Source organism: Condylura cristata, unplaced genomic scaffold (genome assembly GCF_000260355.1).
Source record: "Condylura cristata isolate star-nosed mole 26May11 unplaced genomic scaffold, ConCri1.0 scaffold00024, whole genome shotgun sequence".
In the NCBI taxonomy this organism is placed as follows: domain Eukaryota; kingdom Metazoa; phylum Chordata; class Mammalia; order Eulipotyphla; family Talpidae; genus Condylura; species Condylura cristata.
Genome location: NW_004567125.1, coordinates 28,142,028 through 28,164,836, shown reverse-complemented (window position 1 = coordinate 28,164,836; position 22,809 = coordinate 28,142,028). Strand labels below are relative to the sequence as shown.

At 36.2% G+C, this 22,809-nt stretch overlaps 1 protein-coding gene across 1 annotated transcript in view; it reads right to left on the bottom strand.

Moving 5' to 3' along the window:
* Window positions 1-2,970: 2,970 nt before the first annotated feature.
* The window catches only part of HMCN1 (hemicentin 1), a 442,964-nt gene continuing 423,125 nt past the window's right edge, over window positions 2,971-22,809 (bottom strand). The window contains exons 98-105 of the mRNA XM_004688154.2: window positions 21,818-21,952; window positions 19,343-19,456; window positions 18,678-18,803; window positions 16,572-16,700; window positions 14,735-15,085; window positions 11,044-11,163; window positions 5,825-5,951; window positions 2,971-4,374 (exon numbers count right to left, since the gene is read on the bottom strand). Of these exons, the coding sequence (XP_004688211.1) occupies window positions 4,008-4,374; window positions 5,825-5,951; window positions 11,044-11,163; window positions 14,735-15,085; window positions 16,572-16,700; window positions 18,678-18,803; window positions 19,343-19,456; window positions 21,818-21,952 (1,469 nt within the window). The 3' untranslated portion in view covers window positions 2,971-4,007. The remainder of the gene's footprint in view (window positions 4,375-5,824; window positions 5,952-11,043; window positions 11,164-14,734; window positions 15,086-16,571; window positions 16,701-18,677; window positions 18,804-19,342; window positions 19,457-21,817; window positions 21,953-22,809) is intronic.

Here is a 22,809-nt window from a genome sequence, read left to right as displayed (position 1 = left end):
ATACAGTTGCAGCTTCATTTGCCTTCCAAGTTTCATGGGAATGTTTCCTGGGGCCCACACCCTGAACCACATAAAAAGGAAATACAGTTCCAGTTTATGAAACTAACATGGAAGGGAGAAACCAGATATATAAGACCTTTAGGTCATTAAAAAAACGAGGAATGGAAAATCAATATGGTCTAATATTTAAAAAAAGATCAATCTGGTAGAAAATGGGGGACAGCAAAGCAGAAATGGAGAAAGGTCCAGTGAAGAGGGTATTGTGTGAGATGATGATGGCCTATTCATGTGTGCTTAGCCTTCATGACCCCATCATCCCCTAAAGGCCTCACTTCCATATCCCACTCTGGGGAATAGGTTCTAACATAGGGATTTGAGGGGATACAAAAATTCAGTCTGGAGCACTTAAGATGGCAGTTTTAGTCTGATGACCTGAATTTGGGGAGTGTGAGTGAGAAATAATCAGTGGATCCCAGGTTTGAGCTGGAAGAACTGGTGGAATGGTGGCACCATTAACTTAATTGGGAGGGACATGAGGAGGAAAGGTTTGCAGGGTCACACCTCATTGTGCATTCAGTTGTAAATACAGGCAACCCCAAAACCAAGGGCTTTAATACTAAGGAGTTTATTAACCTCATCCAGCCAAAAGTTATTCCAGCATTTCAGCCATGGTGCACAAGCTTCCAGCCTTTTCTTCCCTCTTCCATCTTCAGGACAGAGATCTTCATCTTCAGCACCATTGCCTTATTGTTGCAAGATGGCTATAAAAATTTGTCTAAATTCTATGTGTGCAACTATGGGAAAGGGCACAAGGGCAGAGTGGCATATGACCAAGACCTTCTCTAAAGTCATTTCCCAAAACTCTCATTAAGTGGCTTCTGCTTCTATTAGACAAATGGAATCACATGACCACTGTAGCTAGAAAATTGCGAGGGAGTGAGAAATATGTTAGCATGACTTGGGTCAACCAGAGCTTGATGGATATGTTTGAATTGGCTGTGCCATAGCTAAGAGAAAATATCAAGTAGTCAATTGGACAAAGGGGTTTTTATCGCAGAAGGAAGTATCGTTCGTATCTTTGCTACCTTTCTCTCCCAGATGGACTGAAATGCAAAATGATAATTTATTGTTACCTAGCCCTGCAAAGCATATTCCTATGTGTGTGGGGGACTGCAGGGCTTGATTGTGATTGCTAACGTAGTGGCGGCTGAGTCTGCAGGTTGGGCTGATGTAGACAGAATGGGTTCTGGAGCTGTTGCTAGGATTGCACATCACAGGCAGACACAGACTTATGTTACCAAGCTTATCAGAGCCATTTCTTGTTATCTCTGAGCTGAGATGATAAAACAATCATACTCATTGTGTAGATCACATTCACACTAATTCTGTAAACAGTGATATTGGAATATAAGTGTACATATTACATATGGCTGCTTTTAGGCAAAAAAGGACATGTTGAGTAGCAGCAACAGAAATCGTACTGCTTATAGACTTTATAATATTTATTCTTATAGACCATAAAATATTTACTTCCCTTTATAATAAAAGTTCATTAATCCATTGTAGATCACACATTCTGTTAATACTAGTGACATTATATCGACATACAATCCTTACATGTAATACTATATATAATATTTAACTAATGTAATACTTACATGTAACGCTTTATCTGACATGTAAAGGATTGTATTTAGTTGAGTGTACTATTTTCTATCAGAGGTCACATCGTCCCCTTGATTTCTTTCCTCTGGAGACCTTCCCTTTTCTGCTTGTCATTCTATGAGGGTTATTTGGGAAATTTGGAGGCTCACGAGACCAGCAGTAGCTCGTGGACTGTTCCTCACAGCTTTGCCACATACCATGGGGGAAAGTCTGCAGGTGTTCTACAGGGAGTACTCAGGAGAAGGAACTTAAAGTTTGCTAAAGTACTTCAAGTCAAGAAACTGTCTGGATCTTCTGATTCTGCAAAGAAATTTCCAGATTCAAAGTAATATCATAAGAAGACCTTTCCTACTAAGGATTACACAATAGCTCATGGCCTCATTGTTAGCCATTCTCTTTAACTGCAGAGAACTGGACATAGGAAATGAAAAAAATCAATATGGTTTAATTTTAGAAAGAAGCTCACACTTGCTGGAACCGTTTACCATGGCAGGCCATAAAGTGCCCTTCCTAAGAACTGAGGAATCAAGAACATGTCTTGACTGTACTAAACTAACATTTACCCAAGTGTTCAGTGAGGTATTACCATGCATTAGGGGACAAAGGTTTATAATTAAATATTTTGTAAAATGTTGACATGTACAAATTAAATAATTGTTTCCTATTTAGCTTTTAAGATCCACTAAGTGTCACTGTTCACAGTAACTATTTAATAAGACATGCTATATCAGTTTTCTCAACTTCTTTGACCACGGAACCCAGCTGAAATAAAGTACCTTCACTGACCATAGTTCTATAGAATATTGTTTAGTAAATACCAACTTAGACAATCATCTGTTTGAATGACAGAGTAGACTAGATGATTTTTCCAGATTTCTTTGAATAATGTGACTCTAGGTTATGATACTACCTTGAACTCACCTGAAATAAGCTATAAAAACTGCTTAGGTAGGTAAGAAAATTGTCATGCAATGGGTATCACTGGGCTTGAAGTTATAAGAGATAGAAGGTGGAACCTTTCTGCAGGCTTTTCTTGTTATTAGTGTGTTCTGCTAACTAGCTTACCTAATTAGTTTAACTAACTAGTTGTCATCTTACGGAATTTTTATAAGTTACTGAGTCCCAGGATCCTGAGCTATAAAATACGACTCACACTACCTATTTCAAGAGTTGTTGTGATGATTATATTATTATAGGCATACCATAGATGCAGATGTATATGTAACCATAAACTTTAATACCTGTTATAGCTGAAAGAAACAAATGCTAGGCTTTTAAAAAAGTTAAGAAAAAGCATGTGAAAATTTTATTTAGATTGGTCTTACTGTAACATAGTATTTTTTATAAAATAATTTTATATGAGTCCATCAAGATACTATATAGAAAATACACACTAAGGTAACATATATACACTTCATAAAAATAGAATACATCTTGGCAATTGCTTCCAGAGTCTGTTACCACCATGTACAGTGTATTGACGTTTAACATTAATGCTAATTTGAAGATGAGATTTTCAAGAAAAGAATACTGTCCCATTGATATTTGAAAAAAATTATTTCCAATTTACAGGAAAATTTCTTAAAATGCTGGAATGTAAAAGTATGGAGCTATATGCATGGAAGTTTATAACAAAATCTTAGAGCAAAGATCCACGCCATGAGTGATCATTTGAGGACAAAGTCTTATTTTTTCCTATTATCATAAGTGGTTCAGTTAATTTCATAAAATTACTAAAAATAATACTCTTATTTTGGATGTTTAGTCAGAATAAGCACCATTTGGGATAAAAAATAAAAACTTTCTAGAAGTTGCACTATATTTCTAAAATGAGCTGTGTTTCTATTTTTCCTTAAAATAAAAATAGGTGTATAAGTCTTACTATAAAATATCAATACTTAAAAAAATCTTCATGTGTTACTCAGCCAACATGGATAAAGGAACACAGTAACTGGTTTTATTATTCCAAAAACGATCAAATGCTCAAATATCCCGACTTTGAATGTTTTTAAGAAGTTAATCTAAGCTATGGCGCTACCATAAAATTTAAAACATCACTGATTTGTCCTGTTAGATGTTCAGAATGATCTTTGGAAAGAAAAATGCTCCAGTGTAATAAATAAAGAAAATAATAAGGGACTTTTCTAGACCTAACCAAAAGATACGAGCATGGTGGGATCATGAAATACCTCAGCAGTACCAAGGAAGGCATGCAGAACAGAGCAGAGCACCATTTTCAAGCTGCCGAAATTGCAACTGTTCAGGAGACAGTAATCTGGAAGGGGACTTGTTTCCCATGATTAATGCAGTTTAAATATGTAGATTAGGCTTTGGGGAGCTTCTTAGAATGGATAGGCAGACACGGCTATATAGACTATGAACGTGGTCTGATACTCGATGGTTCCATTGGCGCTGTAGGATAATGCTCGAACCCGCATGCGGTAGGTCTCTGGTTCTCGCAGAGGTCTTGTGGTGTAAACCACACCTTTCAGGTTCTCATCCCTTAAGGCAAAAGGAATAGACTGATCCTCATTGACCATGAGGAACGTTGTCCTGGGGTGCATGACTCCATCTTGCGTGTATGCAACCAGCCGGATTAAATCTTGATTGGCTGCTATTCCAAATGGGAGGGAGACCAGTTTGTATTCCAAGGCATATGGACTCAAGGCACATTCCAAATCATTGGGCAGACAGTTTTTGAGGCAGAACCTAAGGACAGCAAACACATGACGTGCATATAGTTATCTGGGTTGGAAGTAGGAGAAGCATGAGGCAGGTGGTCAGGATCCTTGACAACTTGGAGGCATTAAAGGCAGGAGACAGTTTGACTGAGAGCAACAGGCTTACCCCATGTTCTGGGTCATTAACTCAAACCAGATGCCAGATGGCTAGGAGAGTACACGGCTCTAGCAGCAAAAAGCGTCTCTCAGCGTCATTAAAGTCAGCAGCTTTTGAACCACTAAAGTAAGCGAGAATACCACAAGGGTATCTTTAAAATGAATAGTCAGTTTTGGAAATAACAGCATCAACACATATATTGGAAACAAATAGTTTGTCAAGACAGGAATACCATTTAAGAAATAGACTGTCTTGGTGCTTGGTTAATTTTTCTAAAAAGAAGAAAAGATCTATTAGGAGTTCTGGAAAGAAAAGTTTCATTTGTATTTGCTTTCCATACTATTTTAAGTGAAAAGTACTATATTTTCTTTTACTAGAGCCTACACAGCATGGTTTTGAGTCATCGAGACTTTTAAATTATCTGCCAGAAATCACTGGTAATAAAGAGTAAAATTAAAATAATGCACAAAGGACCATTTTCTGAAAATATGGATACTTCAGTCTAGTATTTTTAGAAGTTTCATAAGTCTATATTTTTAATTTTTTCCCTTTCCCCCTTCCTATTCCTCCAGATGCTTATGAATAGGCTTTGGTGGATCCTGGACCGGCTGCACTTGACTGTGTTACAGGAACTTGGTGTCACTGCTGAGAGGAAAAACTAAGTGTGAGCTCTGGCCAGCATTTGGCTTCAGAACCACCTTATTAGCAGGGCCTAGTCATGATGACCGTTTTATCTATTTCACTTCCTTAACTGGGTGCCTGAACAGAGAATAACATTCTTGTAAGGGAAGGGAGAATAGAAGAGAGGGTTATTCAGAACTAGAAAAGACTGTTGAGCCAGCAGGAACAGTAAGCAAAATGGCACAAGGACTTGCAGACTATTGACTCATCCTTGCTCATTTCCATCTCTCACGATGTCACCGCGAGTCATCACACTAACAGCCAAGGGCTGTCTTCACGGTCTATGTGCCAAGGGCCCTGAACACCCTGAGGGCACATGAGGGAAACCAGAAAACTGTAAGAAAGGCAGGTGCCTCAGCCCTTGAAATGGTTACTGCTGAGACAGAATTCTAGAAGTTGAAGGTGGATGACATGCTGGAGAGATGACCCTTGAAGCTCTGGCAGCCAGAGTGATCATTTAGACTGCAGACGTCTCATTTCTTGCCCAGTCCATGAAGAAGAAACATGCTTGTCACCCCATTTTCCCTGGGGTTATTTACTTCCTAGGAGGTCAGCATGACCACAGACAGGGGTTTGTTGGTTAAAAAGAGCAGAAGAAAGATTTTCAGAAGCATGTCTGGAAAGAGAAGGCAAGACGTACCCTGAGACGGGATCCCGCTGGTAGTTGGGTGGACAGGGTGTGTCGATGCACTGGTAGCTTCCTCTCATGTTGAAGCACATGCGGTTTGGCCCACAACGCACATTCTGCTCCAGACACTCATCGACATCTAGTGAAAGACCAGGAGCGTGAAATATCAGTACTTGGGCAGAACCAGCCCTTGGACCACTAGGGCGGTGCCTGTCTCACTGGACTGTGTGAGCTAGTTTGGTGAAGGAGCTGGGTAGTTGTGCCTAAGTTTCTTTAACCATAAAGTGGCAGCAGGGGTTAAGTCTCAGCCACTGCAGTACAAATTCGATCCCTGACCAGGGAGGTGACCCACATGGTGCAGCAGATCTCTCCTGACCATCTGCTGTTCTCCTCAACAGCGTATTTCAGTCAATCTGTTTTTTTTTCCCACTCTGCCTCTCACCCACTCCTGCACCTCTGGCCTACACCCCAGCTATTACATGTATAAATAAATAAATCTAAAAAAAATGTAATACTCTTCATTTTGTGTGTATTCTGCTAATAAGTATGTCATTTGTGTGTGTGTATGCATGTATGTTAGAGAGAGAGAGGGGAGTAGGGAAAACAGTGAAATAGTGAGATGGTAGAACAAGACTGAGAATGATAGATTTTTCTAGAAACATTTTCCATAGAGATCAACAAAATTTTTATGGGTTTTCAGATCCCAAAGTTAAGAACTATATTTTAGAACAACATTTTCACACTGTGGTATCTACATTTCCCTGGTGAAAGCCTTCCAGTACTATGACAGAAGGCAAATATTCACAGGAATTGATTTCATCCAGATCCTCATTTTCCATAATTTTCCTTCCAAAAAACAATCTGCCTCAGAACTTCCGGTGCCTGGAACTCTCCTTCCCTATTTTACATGTCACAAAAGATTTCCACTAATCCTGAGTGTTTTTACCATACCCAGGAATAAAATGCTATAACACACACATGAAGTGTGAGTACACTGGAAATGCATATTGATAGAGGTGGGCCTGTCATATAACCATGTGGACAAACCAAATGTCATAGGTCTTAATTTTATATTAGATTTCACAAATGAGCTGGTTGTCATGGTGACAACTATTAATTCTTTTATCTGAACAGAAACATGACCTTAGACTTTTTCTAACATTCAAGCTGATTGGTTGAACAAGGATTAAAAACCTTTAAATGACATATGTTGTGGTCATCCTTCTTTGATTGAGGGAGGTAAATCTGCAGCTTCAAAACTTTGAAGTTCAAATGTACTTTTGACCTAAAAGTACAGGTCAAATATACTTTTATCATGGAATTGTTGCTAAGATCAATGGCCATGTGTAACTGTGATGTTATTTCACAGTAATACGTGAACTGGTAGGTACATTATATAGTAAATGTATATGGTGCTATTTATATTAGTCTTGGATTAAAGTTGTGAAATCCTTTTCTGAATTCTTAAATAACTTGAAATATTGCTATAAAGAAAAGTAAAGAGATAAGAAATTCCAGAAGACAGTATATTATCAAAGGTAATGTCAAATTTTATTTTGAATCGTTTACTCTTGCATTGCTGTGCCAAAAATAAGCATTTTAGTAGATAACAATAATTAGGAAAGATATATGCATCCCTATGTACTTGGCAACACAGTTCATGATAGCCAAGATAAGGGAATACCCAAATGCCTGATGATGGATAAAGAAGATGTGGTACATACACACAGTAGAGTGCTACTCAGTCATTAAAAAGATGAAACCTTTGCCCTTTGTGATAACATGATGGATTTTGAGGATATTTTCCAAGCGAAGTAAATCAAAATGAGAAGACAAATCTCATACGATCTAATCACTTGTGGTATATAAAGGAAAAAGGCACTGAACGAACAAAACAAAAGCAAACCCTTACATTTTGACATCCTATCAGTGGGAAAAAAGGAGAAGGAGTGAGTAGACAAAGCCAGCAGATGGGCAGTGGATGGTGTCTAGATTTGGTGGTGACACTGTGTGTGTGCTGTGGCAAAAATATGCATACCAGAAACCTATACCATGTTGTAAGCTAATGGTTTCATTAAAAAAAAAAAAAGACAAAAAGTGAGCATTTTTGTTTCCAAATTTATTGGTTGATAAGGAAATGGCAATTTAATTATTGACTTTAAATGTAAAAGTAAAAAGACTGGAATAAATTGTTCATTTGACTTTTAGTTACTTAGGTGTAGTGACAAGTTTCTATTACTAGTTTCTCTTACTAGTTTTATATTAAGACAAGTTTTCCAACAGGAATGGAACATGATGGAAAAGTGTTTATTTCAGTTGTCTTCCCTATTGTTTTTGTAAACCAATTTCAAATTAAGACTTTATCTGTCAAAAATGCTTCATCTCTGACAAAATAAGATTATCTCAGAATGATGTGAAAGTTTCCTAGAAAAATGTGGAAGAAATTTAGTCTTCTTTCATCTTGTCAACAAAGTAAAATTAATCGTAATACTATATTCAGTTTAATTTCAAATAGCCAAAATGCTATTTTGACCATAAAGTTATTAATAAGAAGTTTCCCATTATTTTTATGCTAATTTTTTGAAATCTGTCATGTATTTTATATTTACAGCCCATCTCGTTTAAATAATAAACCCTCTAATAAAATGTAGTCTATCAAACAATATAGCTGTGCTTAATGGAAAAATAAGCCAGAAAAGATAGAACTGTCTTCTGTTAACTGACAAGGTGGTGATGTCTGGTTTTTATTAAGTACTATAAGAAAATTATGATGATAGAAATTAAAGTATAAGCATTTTATAACATATTGCTAGAAGAGAACAAAACCAAGGTGAGCTGAACAACTATTATATATCTTAAGAGGGAGCATATAAGTGCATTTAATCAATGTTTCCAGATACACTAAATATAATTTATGAAAAACATACTTGAAGCATTTGTCTTATATGTAGAAAGAATAGAGCAGGTCAGATTGACAAGCAAAGATTACTTTAAAAATGCAAATAGAAGACATTTCACATACAATGCCAGCAAGGTATTTCTGAGTTTTTAGAATGAGGTGCTTAAAATTAATAGAAGGATCTTTTAGTTTCTTCTGCTGCTTAGGCAAATCATAATCAGTCGTGATCTTTTGTTTTTCATTTTTCAGTCTGGTGATTTGCACTTGCGACTGGACTCTGTTCTTGTTCAGTGTCAAAATCACTTTAATTTCCCTTTTATTAGTGACATTTTTACCACTAATGTAAAAGGCTCCAAAAATGCATATATGAATGAAAAGCAGTCTTTTGTTCCCATAAATGCCTCAATCACTTTCTAAAGCTATAAAGAGAATGCCAAGTTATTCTTTAGAGTAAAGGCTCTTTAAAAGGACATAATTGTTTTCTCTCATGTTTTTTTTAAACCACAAAAATATGTAACTCATTTAAATTGCAAACATTTCAAATGCCACCTGTTTCTGATTTGTTCTCATTATTTTCCACTCTCTGAAGCACAAATGAACACTAAAAAAGTTTTGAACTGAATGAGTGACAAGAGCAATTAAAAAGCTCATTGGCATATGTTAGAAAAGAAGAAAAATCTTCTAATGAGAAAATGACATAATATAACCTTAAAATTCTGGCTGAAGGGTTTTGTAGTCTAGTTGGCTATTCCAAATACTTCAGTATCCACCCTGCTTCCTTCCTTGGTGCTGACATACAGTATTAGTGCTGACACTGCCATCTCTTCAAAAGGATTCTTAGGTTGAAGAGAGGGGCAAAGTTATGAAACACAGACAATGTAAGTGACCTCACTTTTTCTTTCTGTCACATCCAGGGAACCTACGTCCAGAGCATGATAGGATGATAGAGACAAAGGACGATTCTAGACATCATGAGAACTGAGATCATGTCCTAGTTGCTCTTGATTGGTCTATGACACTGAGGCCCATATAATTCCTGAGAATTAGTTTTATTTTCTGCAAAATGGATACTGATTATTGTATCCACTCTGTATTGCTGATTAACGTGAGATAAGTCATTTTGGGAAAAAAAAAAAGTAAGACTATAATGTTATTCTGTAGTTGGAATCACAGTGTAATGTTCTGTGCAGTGTAAGTGCTAAATAAACATTTGGTCATTGACAATTGGAGGCAAAGGCTGTCATTGTGTCCACTTTTCTTCTGCAGCCAACACAATACAGCTGGGGTTCTTGGGGACTATGTTTGGAAGAATGGTGAGGGGATAGGAGTGAGAAAGCTTCCCTGCTTAGATGAAGCCATTCTGTCTTCTGGTCTTGCTCCCAGGGACACTTCTCCCCTGAGGTCCCATCTAGTTAGTCTATGGATCTCAAGAGAGGGAAAATTCAACTACTGCTTAAAAAGTACCTATGGATATTTAATTTACAACCTTTAGAAAGGGATAAAGTTTGTACACAACAAAGACTGATAAAATTTGGAGGCTTATTAAGACCTACTCCTAGATTTTCAAGGTTTTTATCGTTACTTAAAAAAAAAAATCTAAGTACCCATAACAATATAATAAACCTTACCAAACTACAATGTTCCTTTCACATTTTTTGTATAGAAAGTACTATTAATTAGATTGATACTGTTTTCTATCATCATATATATTATCCAAAATCATTGCACATAAATTTGCATGCTGATTATGTACTTGTTGACATGTCTCCACTAGACTAAGATCCTAAAGGGAAAAGACTGTATATTATTTATTTGTTCAAAGTCTTTGCATCCTGCTATGCTAGCATGGGACTGTTTCTCATTTGTAGTCTCAAAGGATGAATGGATTATCTGGTCCATTACTCACTGGGCACTAAGACAAAGTATAAAATAATGCCTAACCCTGTGGGAACTTTACTGAGCACTCTTTCCATTTTCTCTTCCATCTTAGCTGAATGTGAAAAAAAAAAAACATTTGAAGAGGCCTACTTTATTTAGTACTTATATACATATACATATATGAGCATACAGTGAGCACACACACACATAATACAGTGGTTTAGACTTTGCTGCTTCTACTAGTATGTTCACACCAAAAATACTTGTCATATTCTTTTATTTTGTTACTACATGCAAATCAATGCTTACAGATGTCTGATCAATGGAAAGAGGAAAGCTGAGAACAACTAGTAGACTGATTCTTCAAACAGAGGGAAAACACTTAATATCTCATATTCTGTGATATCAGTTTCATATTAAGTTGCAACACTAAAAATCTCACCCATTTTCTTACCTTGACATGTTTTTCCATTGAGCATGAGTTGATAGCCAGGTGGGCAGATACACTGATAGCTTCCAAAAGTATTTTTACACTCATGTTGGCAGGTGTCTCTATTTTCACATTCATCAATATCTGTGCAGAAAGCAAGCAAAGTGTATAACCATGCAAAACAAAGGCAGAGAGGGTGGCAGAGACAACTTCAAACAAACAAATTGTTGACATAAAATGGTAAAGATCTTGGTGATTTTACATTCATATAGTTACACATTCCCAAAGTTGTTTATTTCAGGATCTGTTTTCAAAAAAGCCCAATATAATCTGTACTATGTTATCAATTGTGAACCTCTCTTTTGTGTATGAGCAAAGATAAGCTAAAGCCCCAGTGTGGCTAACAGAGGAGACTGATTTGTATGAGATTCCACAGTGTGGAATAACAGAGGAGACTGATTTGTATGAGATTCTAACCTACCGATTTTCTAACGTCTTGACAGAAGAATGTAAGTTACCTAAAAGACACAGATTCTACTGGGGTTAATTGTGAAAAGAAACATTAACTTTTATTTAAACTTTAGCTATGTCTAATTAAAATAGCTATGTCTAATTATACCTTCCCCTATTACTCATGAATGGCTTTCCCATACACAGATATCACCAAGTGGAACTGTTTTTACATTTGTGATAGGGGTATTTATCAAACTTTACATAATTAAGCACTAATAAAAACTGCATATGTATTTATCTATATCTACCTATAGCTATCTATGGATATTTTTGCTAATTATGTGGACAGGGAACTTAACTCCTCAAGACCTCAGTATGTCTCAGTTGTATTGAGACAGTCTCCCTACTTCAGAAGGTATATTCAAAAGTTCATATGCAGTAATGTATGGGAAAGTATTTTATAAGCTATAAAGAGTTATCCACTTGCTACTATTATAGTCAGTAAAATGGCAACAAAAAGGAGAGTAAAAATAGATGATAATTACAAATTAATTTACATTTGCTTCAGACTATGTGAAGTCATTTGGGAGGTCTCAGATTTCTCACCCCAATTGTGTTTTTGTTTTGATCAATATTAGAATGTACACACAATTTCTGCATATAAACCAACTAACTAGTGATAGATGAGAAGATCAGGAGATGAGATGGGAACAGGTGTGCTAGAAGGTGGAGTGAAGAGAAGACCAAGCGAAACCTGGGGGATGACTCAGAGCAAAAGGATCTGTTAATTTTGCAAACTTTGTGTATGTTCACAATACTATTACAATGATTCAAAATCTATCAATGATAAATGCTCATCAAATATTTGTCAGTGTTTTTGACCCCATTTTAATTAGCCAAAGCATTCATTCTAGAACTAGGTTATATTTACTTTTTCCCTATATAATTTGCTTTGACTTAAAATAACAACAAATGATGTGGAACTCCAACTAGTCAATACTGTATTTCCCAGAGCACGAAGTTTAAAGTGATCCCAAACGTTACTTTTGCATCCAGAAGCAATGAAATATTCATTTTTTTTCTGTTAAGTTTTGGAATCAGTGTCTTGAAGAGCTAAATTTTTAGACTCAATCCAACAATCCTAGTATTAACTTGATTCTTTTGTAAGTTGTCTCCCCCCACATGGTTCATTAAAGGTATTTGGTGTTTATTGTCATATAACTCAAGACTGTCTGCAGCCATAGTGTAAATTTTTTTTATTGGTATCAATACTACAAAATGCCATACTACTTCTAAATGTTGAAGACTATTAATTTCTCCAAAATGAAACTTAAATGGCCGTAGTTGAATAGTTATAGAAATTTATGTTAGAGTCTCCAAGATTTATCTTTACTCTGAATCAGTAGCTACCCTCAAAAAGTTTGTGGTACAGGGAAAATAATGCTTGAAAACATAAAATACGTGTATATAAACACAAAGACACAGAATATATTTATAAGACTATGATGGAGTTACAGGGGATAGAGATAGTAGTGTGAAAAATTGAAAATTGGGTTATTAGTTACAGGCAAATTCTTTAAATGACATAGACCTTCAGATGATTTAGACAAAATCAGTCAGATGGTGTGTATAGGGTGTTTGTTCATCACAGCAAAAACACAAATAGGGGAACAGGGGAGTTAAGACAGAAAAGTGTAAAAGAGCCTGTTTGAAAAAAGGAAGGTAGATGGTGGGATTAATAAGAAATGGAAATTCTTCATGGTAGTGATTGTTCAGAAGGACTGAAAGACAAATTGTCAGATATTAATTCTGTCAACAAAAGAATAAAATCTTAGCTAACAGAGTAAGATCAAAATTGTGGGTATGAAAGATTCCCAAACCCAGAACAGTTTGGAACAAGTGGATATATTAGCTTGTTTGATAAATGTATGCTGTCTGATGTATTAGTAAGGAAAATGGGATAGGGTCCATATGTTTAATTAGTAAACAGTGTTTAACCACATGGAGCAGATGTTGAGAATTGTTAAATGGGAGCAAAAATGCTTGAAGCTTAAGGATGAAAGAAACAATCTCTGTTTCACTTCAAGGAAACTGATCACATCAGGCATATTAAGCTTTAGGTATATCAGGACATGCAGAAGTGAACTCAAAGAAAAAAGATTAAAGTTTAATTATCCAGAGTTTTTGAGGGCCAATTGAGTAGAGAAGATATGAGAAGCTGGGTTCATCTAAGAGTGGAGGCACTGAGAAATGATAATGCAGGAAGAGAGCTTCAAAAGGCTAAGGAAATTATCAAAACTGAAATCAGAAAGAGAAGGTGTTTTGAAACGTATGAAAGAAATGTTTAACAGAATCCATATTTAGGAGAGAGTAAGGAAAGTCTAGAAAACACACAAATGTAGAAAAATGAGGTTGGCATAGAGGTTTTCAAACTTTACAAGGATTTCACTTTTCCTCCCCTTCCTCCACCTTCTTTTTTTCCCTCTCATCTAAGGAATAGCGGGCTTAATTCATGTTTGCTAATTTATCCTTTTGAATAAACTTAAAAACATGCAAAGTATGGACACTCACAGAAAATAAAATTAAATGAGTGACAGATGGTAATGTTTGCAGTTTAACTGAAAACAATGTCTCAATTCTTGAGTTGAAAATTGCTCCTCACTTTTGTAAACAAATTACACAGACTTGTGAGTACAGATCAAAATACTGAAAGCATGGCTTTTAGAGTGAGGGAAGCAACTTAATTTTGTTCTGACTCACATTATCTTTTCAGTGATTCATATATATACAAAATAATTGAACTGAAAAGTTCTATGGGGAGTGTTGTCATAGAGAATAACAGTTGAGTGAGTAGCTGAAACTTCCACTTTTAACCCATTGCTTTGGAATCAATCAGATACAATCATAATCCAATGCCATTCTGTTATGTGACAATATGCACATTCTGTTTAAAAAACAGTCTGTAAAGCACTGAAATTTATTTCTCTGTAACATTAAATTTACTAACACTTTCAGGGATGATCAAAAGAAACTTAATATGAGACAATGTTACTAGAATGCACATATGTAAACCCATCATTGATTTGAATATAATTTGTAATACTTTTAGATGCCAGAGTAAATGTCTTGAAACAGAGTGATCCACGATTTGGGATCAGATATAACTCACTGCACCCAAACTACTAGGGGTGCTATACATATGCTTACACTCTGGTCCCTAAGGGAGCCCACAGAAAGGAAACATAAGATGGCTGACATTTACCTATACAAGTGTCTTGGCTCGCCTCCGAACCTTCGGGGCAAGTTTTCCTACTAGTCCTTCTAGTCCTGGAGAGAGCTGTCCTGCTGTTTCTATACTCTGAGTAGGAGCTGTAGAGATGTGAGTACTGTCTGTAATGCTGTTGAGGTTGATAGTTGTTTCTCACAGGGGAGAACCGAGCAAGGTTATAGCTACTGTACTGAGTGCCATAATTTGGCAGCCTCTCCAATCCAGCGCAAGATTTCCCGTCCCCTAATAAATGTTGTCCTGGTGGACAGACACACTTGAAGCTGCCGGGGGTGTTGGAGCACTGATACGCACAAGGTTTAGGCACTTGGTCACATTCATTAATGTCTGCTCGTGTGCCATGATACATAAAAAAGAGAAAAAAAAAACACACATACACACACAAAACACAGGGATAAAGAATCAGTCTGTGAAACACACTGAGGACATTATGTTACTCTCCAAAGTCAGGAATACAAGTCATTTCTCAATGGCTGTGAACTTGAGAAAATTTTAATCGTTTCAGTTATGAATTCATAAAAAGATTCTGTGACTCTCCCTCAAGACTGCTCCACATGTACAAAAGAACATAAAAGGTCAAATGGAAAAATGTGGTCTTGAATCCAGACAAACTGGAGTTCAAAGCTTATAGAAATCTTAGTTCTGTTAGTGGAGGAAAGAACACAATCATGTCTCAAATTTGCACTGGTTATAATATTTCCCCTCGGATACATTTTTATTTCTCCTCACTGGTTTAGAAAACAATTTCTTTTAAGAACCAAATTGGTAGAGTTAAATAGATTTTTAAAATATACACGTATATTCATAAAATGAAGTCATTATTGCATTAAAACGAATATACACATTTCCATTTAACGTAATTCAATACACTTTAATACCAACCAGATTAGAGGCAGTATTTTGAGAGCATACACAGGATGGTGAATGCTCTGCCCTTGCTTCCAAAGCATGTAGCTTAGTTAATTGCATAATTACTCACCATTGCCTCTTTTGTACAATTATAAGTTTCAGGGGCAGAAATACTGGTAGGATTACAAATATTTTCATTTTTTTTGTCTCTTGAATCTAATTAATTCATGATTTTTAATTAATGTTTTAAATTAATCCTCAGACCAAGCACATTTTTGTTTTACAAAAGATTAAAAAGGAAGGGAATGAAGGCACAGAATCATTTATTATTAAGATACAACTCATAAAATATGTTAAAGAAAGTTATTCTTCTTTCTATCTGTAGGTCAACACAGCATATGTATTCACAACTTTCTGTAACTGAAAAAATGAATGAAAACCCATGATCAAAACCAAGATCAACCCCAAATTCTTTTCTTCATCACCAGAGTAGCACACAACAAAACAACATGAAGATACAGAATAAAATTAGTATATTTATCTTTCAAAATTATTTCAGGAGGCAAAAGTTAAAATTAACATTTTTAATCTCTCAAAAGCAAAGGTCCTTCATTGATCTATCACCAGCCTCATGTCTGACATTCAACTTCTGGTCAAATTTGTGAACAAATGAACACATTTTATTCTGCTGGTCACTGTTATGACTAATGCTAAATTATATATAAGTTATAATGTGTAAAAAGAGTATACAATAAGTGATAATAATTGCTATTATTTGAAATGCCAGAATCAGTTGAATTAAATATGAAGTATCTGAAGAAGCCAAATTATGTATTAAACCAACTTAACCTCCTAATTATAGTAAGGGAGCATTGAGGAGAGAGAATGACCTGAAGCAAGTTGTTAGCTCAGGTAACTATAATAGTAGTTTTATTACTCAATTTAAGAGTTCCTTTAGACTTACCCACACAGGGTCTTCCAAGTCCTTGAAACCGGTAACCCCTTGGACATACACAACGGTAACTGCCTCTTGTATTTTCACATATCTGGTTATATCTGCACTGATGGGTCCCATCTTTACATTCATCAATATCTACAGACATGGAGGCAAATAATAACATTTCCTTTCAACACCTAAAGTTATTACAATGAAAATGAACATACTATAGAACTGTCAAAGGCTGCATTTCTTACCACGTGGCTGGGATTTAGAATCAAAAAACCTTGGTTCAAGTCCCAGTTCTGATACTTATTTAGTGGTCCTAGCCCTCTTTGCTTCTTACTAGTTTTATTCTTAATTATTTTTTTGCCCCCTTATTTATACTCCCTTTTCCTCTGACCATCCTGGAGTAATGACTTAGTAAGCTTGTTGACAAAGATTTTGAGCAATAGTGTTACATTGCTACTGAACTAGAAGCATTGCCAGAAGCTAGCTATCTCCATTCCCATGCCTTACCAGTCCTGCAGGGAAGAAACCTCAATCAGATAGCAAATATCAGCGCCATCTTTAACTTATTTCTCCAGTTGCTAGGACTGGGTAATTTTGCCTTTGTTCATCAAACCCACCTATCTCTACTACCCATTTCCACTTAGCTATATTGTTGCTGTAGCTTCTTAAATAGCTTTTTGATCTCTCAGTCTATCTCAAATCTATTTCAGAACCAGTAGTTCTGAAAATGATTACAATGTAGATAATTGTAGATGATGTACCAAGTTGGCTGCTGTTGTTGAGTCAAGCATAACTACCTATGTTTATAGAGGTTTTGAAAAGAATCTTTGAAATCTGATTCTCCCCTCAATTTTCTTTTGAAGTGCACTAAACCTCCACATACCACGTATAAACCTCAACACATATTAATAAGGGGTCAGTATCCTTTTATTTTTATCTATCCCCTTTTCATGTATCATATTATTTTGAAACAAATTTACAGCATATTGTAATTTTATTAATACATTTTTCAATATTTTGAAATCATCCCTCTAAAAAAATGGGACCCTAAACTGGGATATAGTTAAAAATGGGTCCTAAATTTCTATGTCATCTAAAGACTTGTCCAAGGTCAGAGAGCTGTCAGAAAAGATGAATTTTAGTGCATTATTTTCCCTCACACAGAGCATTCTTTCTTTCCCTTTTCTACCTGTTCTACCATTCGAGGCTATATTTAATGGGATCTTTCTGTGATGCCTTTGACAGGCACTCTCATTAGACACCATCATTCTTTCATACAATTTTGTCTGTACTTCTTTTATAGTGTTTTACTATCCTCATTACAGATCTTTTTCTTTTTTCTTTTGGTGAAGAGAGTGGAGTTAGCCAATCTATTCCATAGATTATAAGTACACGATAGCAGGGGTGATTCTCTTTCATTTTTGTAAATCCTGCCTCTCCTTGCTTTGCTAACTAGTGCAGGCTGGTACAGAATGTGTGCACAGAGATACAATTAGGGAGTAGTAGAGTGTACCATGCCTGATCATTGCTTCGACATATAAAAAATATTTAGTTCTAGTGAAGCTATATTTTGAATGTTTAATAGGCTCTACAAACATATTTTGCACCCCTCCCCCATGAAATTCTAAGCGTAAATGCCAACTTTCATATTAGAAGTACAATTTATTTGGATATTGAACTAGGTAAACCAAGTGTGTAATCATTGGAAGCTCAACTTGGTCATAAGTGTTTAGGGTGAGCTTCTATCTTCTGGTATAACCATTATCCAGAACTAAACATACTAGAAACTGGACGTGCAACACCTACAGCAAAGAGTAATTTTCTTGGTAGATTAAATTTACCTTAATCATAACTTTTTTTAAATATGGTAACATTGGTTTACATTGGTAACACTGGATTCCATGTGAGTCCCAGGCAGATGTTCACACCTCTCCAGATGCACATTGCCACACCACCTTGCACACAGGCCCCATGTTCTTCCACCCCAGTCTGCTGATCACATTCTACACTTTGTTTTCTTCCTTCCTCCTCCCCACTGAATCATTCATTTAAAAAATGAATGTCTCACTTGGCTTGTTGATGACAAACTGGTCTCAGTTATTAATATAGTTAGATACTCACCAATGCAGGTTCCATTTTCTGCTTTGGTCATTCCAGTTGGACAGAGGTCAATACACTTATAGCCACCACGAGTGTTTTTGCAGTGCTGGTCTGGTCTGCACACATTCTGTCTACACTCATTCACATCTGGATAAAAGAATAAAGGTCACACATACTGAGAAACTAATTTTTTCCACTTTCCATATAAATTATACCTCTGGACTTTAAGGGTATTGTAACTAAGACAGACACCGATTGTATAATCATTTTGTAAGGTTAAATGTTTAAATTTTATGAAAGTTTGTAACACACTTTATTTTAAAACAGAGTGTTAAAAGCTAAAACCAAAACATTACTTCACAGAGCTGGTGGTCATACCAACCACTTCCTCCTCCTAGGAAGATAAAAAATTATACATGTTATCTATAACTTTAATTATATACCTATATGATATACATCTGAAAAAATTGCTAAGTAGGGGAAATTTTACCAACAAGGTTTTGTAGTTGGGAGACAAAGTGTATAAAATACAGCATTTGTTTCCATTTTGCTTTTTGTGTGCAGATTATATGGCATAGTAGCTGTCCTATATATGAATCAAGTCTGGACATAGCATATTCATTAGATCAGATACTGTTACAATGTTATCAAGCTATCATTGCTCTTAATTTAAAGCCCATTCTTACCCATGCACTTTCTGCCTTTGAGCTGATAGCCAGGTTCACATCCACAGTGGAAACTTCCTATGGCATTGAAACAGCGGTGGTGACAGGGGCTGGACTCCTGACATTCATTAATATCTGTTAAATAAATCAAAACTTTCACTGTATAGTGTTAGAACACCTGGATTAATTTATCCCAATGTTTAACACTGCAATGATCATTGGTCATTATCATGTTTAGTATCTTCCCTAAAACTAATCCAATATATCTGTTCCAGATAATCTGCCAAGTCATTGACAGAATTAACTGCTAGAGAGGGTCTCTGCCTTCAAGACTCCTGACAGACCATTGCTGACGACTCAGAACTATATAACACACCTCTAAGTTTATTTTGCCATCTGTCTCCCACTCTGGTTTCTAGAAAGTTTCAGCTTTGGAATGTTGCTGACAGGAATACTAAAGGTGAGGCAGAGGCAGGGAGGTGGAAGTAGGGAAGAGAAGAGTGGGGGGTGTGGTGGTGGGGGAAAATGCTAAGGTCTTTTGCAATGGACTATTCTTCCCCATTTTCCACTGCTATTGGCTTTCTCGAGTCTTTATCACCTTACACCAGACTGAATGCAGCAATTTTACCATTTATTTCTCCTTGTCTGTAGTGACTGCCAAATTATTTTTCCCAAACACTACCTGAGTCATAGTATAATTAACAAAGCCTAGACATAAAGTCCCTAAAGTCTTGCGTATTTGCTTGTTATTATTATTTTGTATTTTCAGTCCCAAAGGAATAGAAATCTCTCATTTAAGAAAAGTTCCTTTATGAAAACTTCCTAGCTTTTCAGTCCTTCTTTAAGGATAAGGATTGTGGTCCATCTATCGTTCCCTTGTCTTGTGTATTTTTTAAGTTTGTAGGTACATTAAATTTGATAAGGATTGTGGTCCATCTATCGTTCCCTTGTCTTGTGTATTTTTTAAGTTTGTAGGTACATTAAATTTGTCCTATGGTAACAAAACTTGTCTCAAGCTCCTGCCACATCCCCATTGCTTCACTCCTAACCTCTCATTTGAGGCTCTTCACATCTTCATCTTGCATTCCCAAACCTGACATTACCCATATCTTATTTTGTACTTATTTTCTATCTAAGGCATTTAATATTCCAGTATCTTTGAATGTGTTAGCATAAATGCACAAATGAGGGATATACTATTAAAGACTTTATCAGTGCATTTTTCCCTTCTTCCTCTTTTTCTTACCCCATCTCTTTTTATCCTTCATGCCAACCAAAACCAACTGTTATTAACAATTTACTATGAATAAGAATGTATCTGTTCTATGCACACACACATACACACCCAAACACACATATACACACACATCTCAAACATACAAAACCATTTCCACTTTCTTAAGTTATTTTTGTTTTGCTAATCATCTTTTCTACACAAGTTGTATATATTTTCCTATATGTTGGTGTCATCATGGAAATTCCTCTAAGCCAAACAACAGGGGTCAACTCACTCTTCACAATGGCTGCACAATGGTTTATGGCATGAATGTACTTAATCCCTTTAGTCTTTTACCACTGGTTGACATTCAGTTTTGTATATTGTTTCTGTCTATGAAAAATTCTGATAACAGTTTTATTTGTAACTGCCCAAACATGGAATCACCAAGATTCCCTCAGGAAGTGACTGGACAAATCAACTGTGGTACATGCATACAATGGAATATACCCAGGGCTTGAAAGAAATGTGCTATCAAGTCTTGAAAAGACAAAAAGGAACTGTAAATGAACACTGTTAAGTGAAAACAGTCAATCTGAAAAGGTCATGTACTTTATTATTCCAGCTATGTGACATTCTGGGAAAGGCAGAGTGAAAATATCAGTGGTTACCAGAAATTGAACAGAGTGAGGAATGAATAGATATAACACAGAGGAATTTTAGTGTAGTAGAACTATTCTGTATGATATAATGGGGGATATATGTCATTATTTATTAGTAAAAACCCAAGGATGTAACATCAAGAGTGAATTCTAGCATAAGCTAGGGACTTTGGGTGATAAAGTAGGATTATTGATAGTTACAAACATACTCCTCTGGAGTGGATGTTGCTAGTGGGCGAGGCTGTCCATGCGTGGGATCAGGGAGTACGTGAGAACTCTCTGTACTTTCCGCTTAATTTTGTTGTTGTGGATATAAAAATGCTCAAAAAATAAAGTCTATTGAAAAATCCTGTAATAAACACTCTAGTAGTCTTGTGCAATGGAATCTGATGAAATAGATTCTATTAGATCATGTTATATAATCTCCTTTTTCAAAAATAACAGGCAAATGTTCTTCAAAATCACTGTGCTAAAAATATTTAAAATAGGTTTGTACTATTATATCCAAATATCTTGTCAAGAAGCTTGAGCTACAAAATAGAGTTTACTACAAATGATGCAAGAGGCAGATCTTAATTCTTAGTATGATCAAAATGAAGTAGGCTCCTGTTTTTGTACCTTGACAACTCAGTCCATCAGAGGTCCTTCGAAAGCCAGTTCCACAATGGACCACACAACGATAGGATCCAATGGTGTTGTCACAGTCCTGCCCCGTGTGGCAGCTGTGTCCACCCAAAGCACACTCATCAATGTCTGCAACACAGTGAGTCATTAAATTAAGCGAGTTGATGAAAACCAACCTAAAAGTCTACTGTGAAACAGGGGTAAAGAAAGTGATCAGCAGCATTGAAAAATATACAAGACCAGGAATGTGGGTTATTTTGATCGGATCATTTCAGATGGTGAAACAGCTGACAAGTTCGCAGCTGAACAGTTTATGTGAAGATCCATCCATGCATTAGACGAGGTTGATAATATGGATCACATTAAAGGGAATAATATATTTAAGGTGCCTGACCCACAGGGAACATTCTATGAAAGATTCCTCCCTTCTTCAGTGCTACCCCTCTTTTGCATTTAAAAGGGTAATCCTTTTGACATGGAAGGAAATTCTTTCCTTTACATCATTATTAATTTATTTATGCAAGTAAGTTCTTGCATAATTCTAAAGTGTTTTATTTCTAGAAGTTCACTTAACTTCTTTGTAACCTCTTGATGCCATAATTTTCTTATTGGAAAATGAGTATGTAGTAGTCCTGCCTGCATTTCCACACTATGTCACAGAGATTGAGTGAATCACTGCAGCCTCCCTGTCCACTGGGAAGTCAGTGTGTGAGCAGTGCTCCTGTTACAGAGGTGTCTTCGTAAGACAGGGGGGCACCATGTTCCCTGCCCCCATTTACATGCAGTCACCTCAGACTAACTACTGGGATAGATAGCTAGATCCCTCTAGAGCATGCAAGCTTGGGGGCCCCTGGTGAGCGCTAAAACTCTCTTTTTCAGTTCAATGATGATCTTTTCTGTTTGTGACCAAGGTGGAGGGCAGAAAACATAAGAAAAGAACATTGAGGGCCCTCCCTGGTGGCACAGCAAACTATAGCTCAGCACTG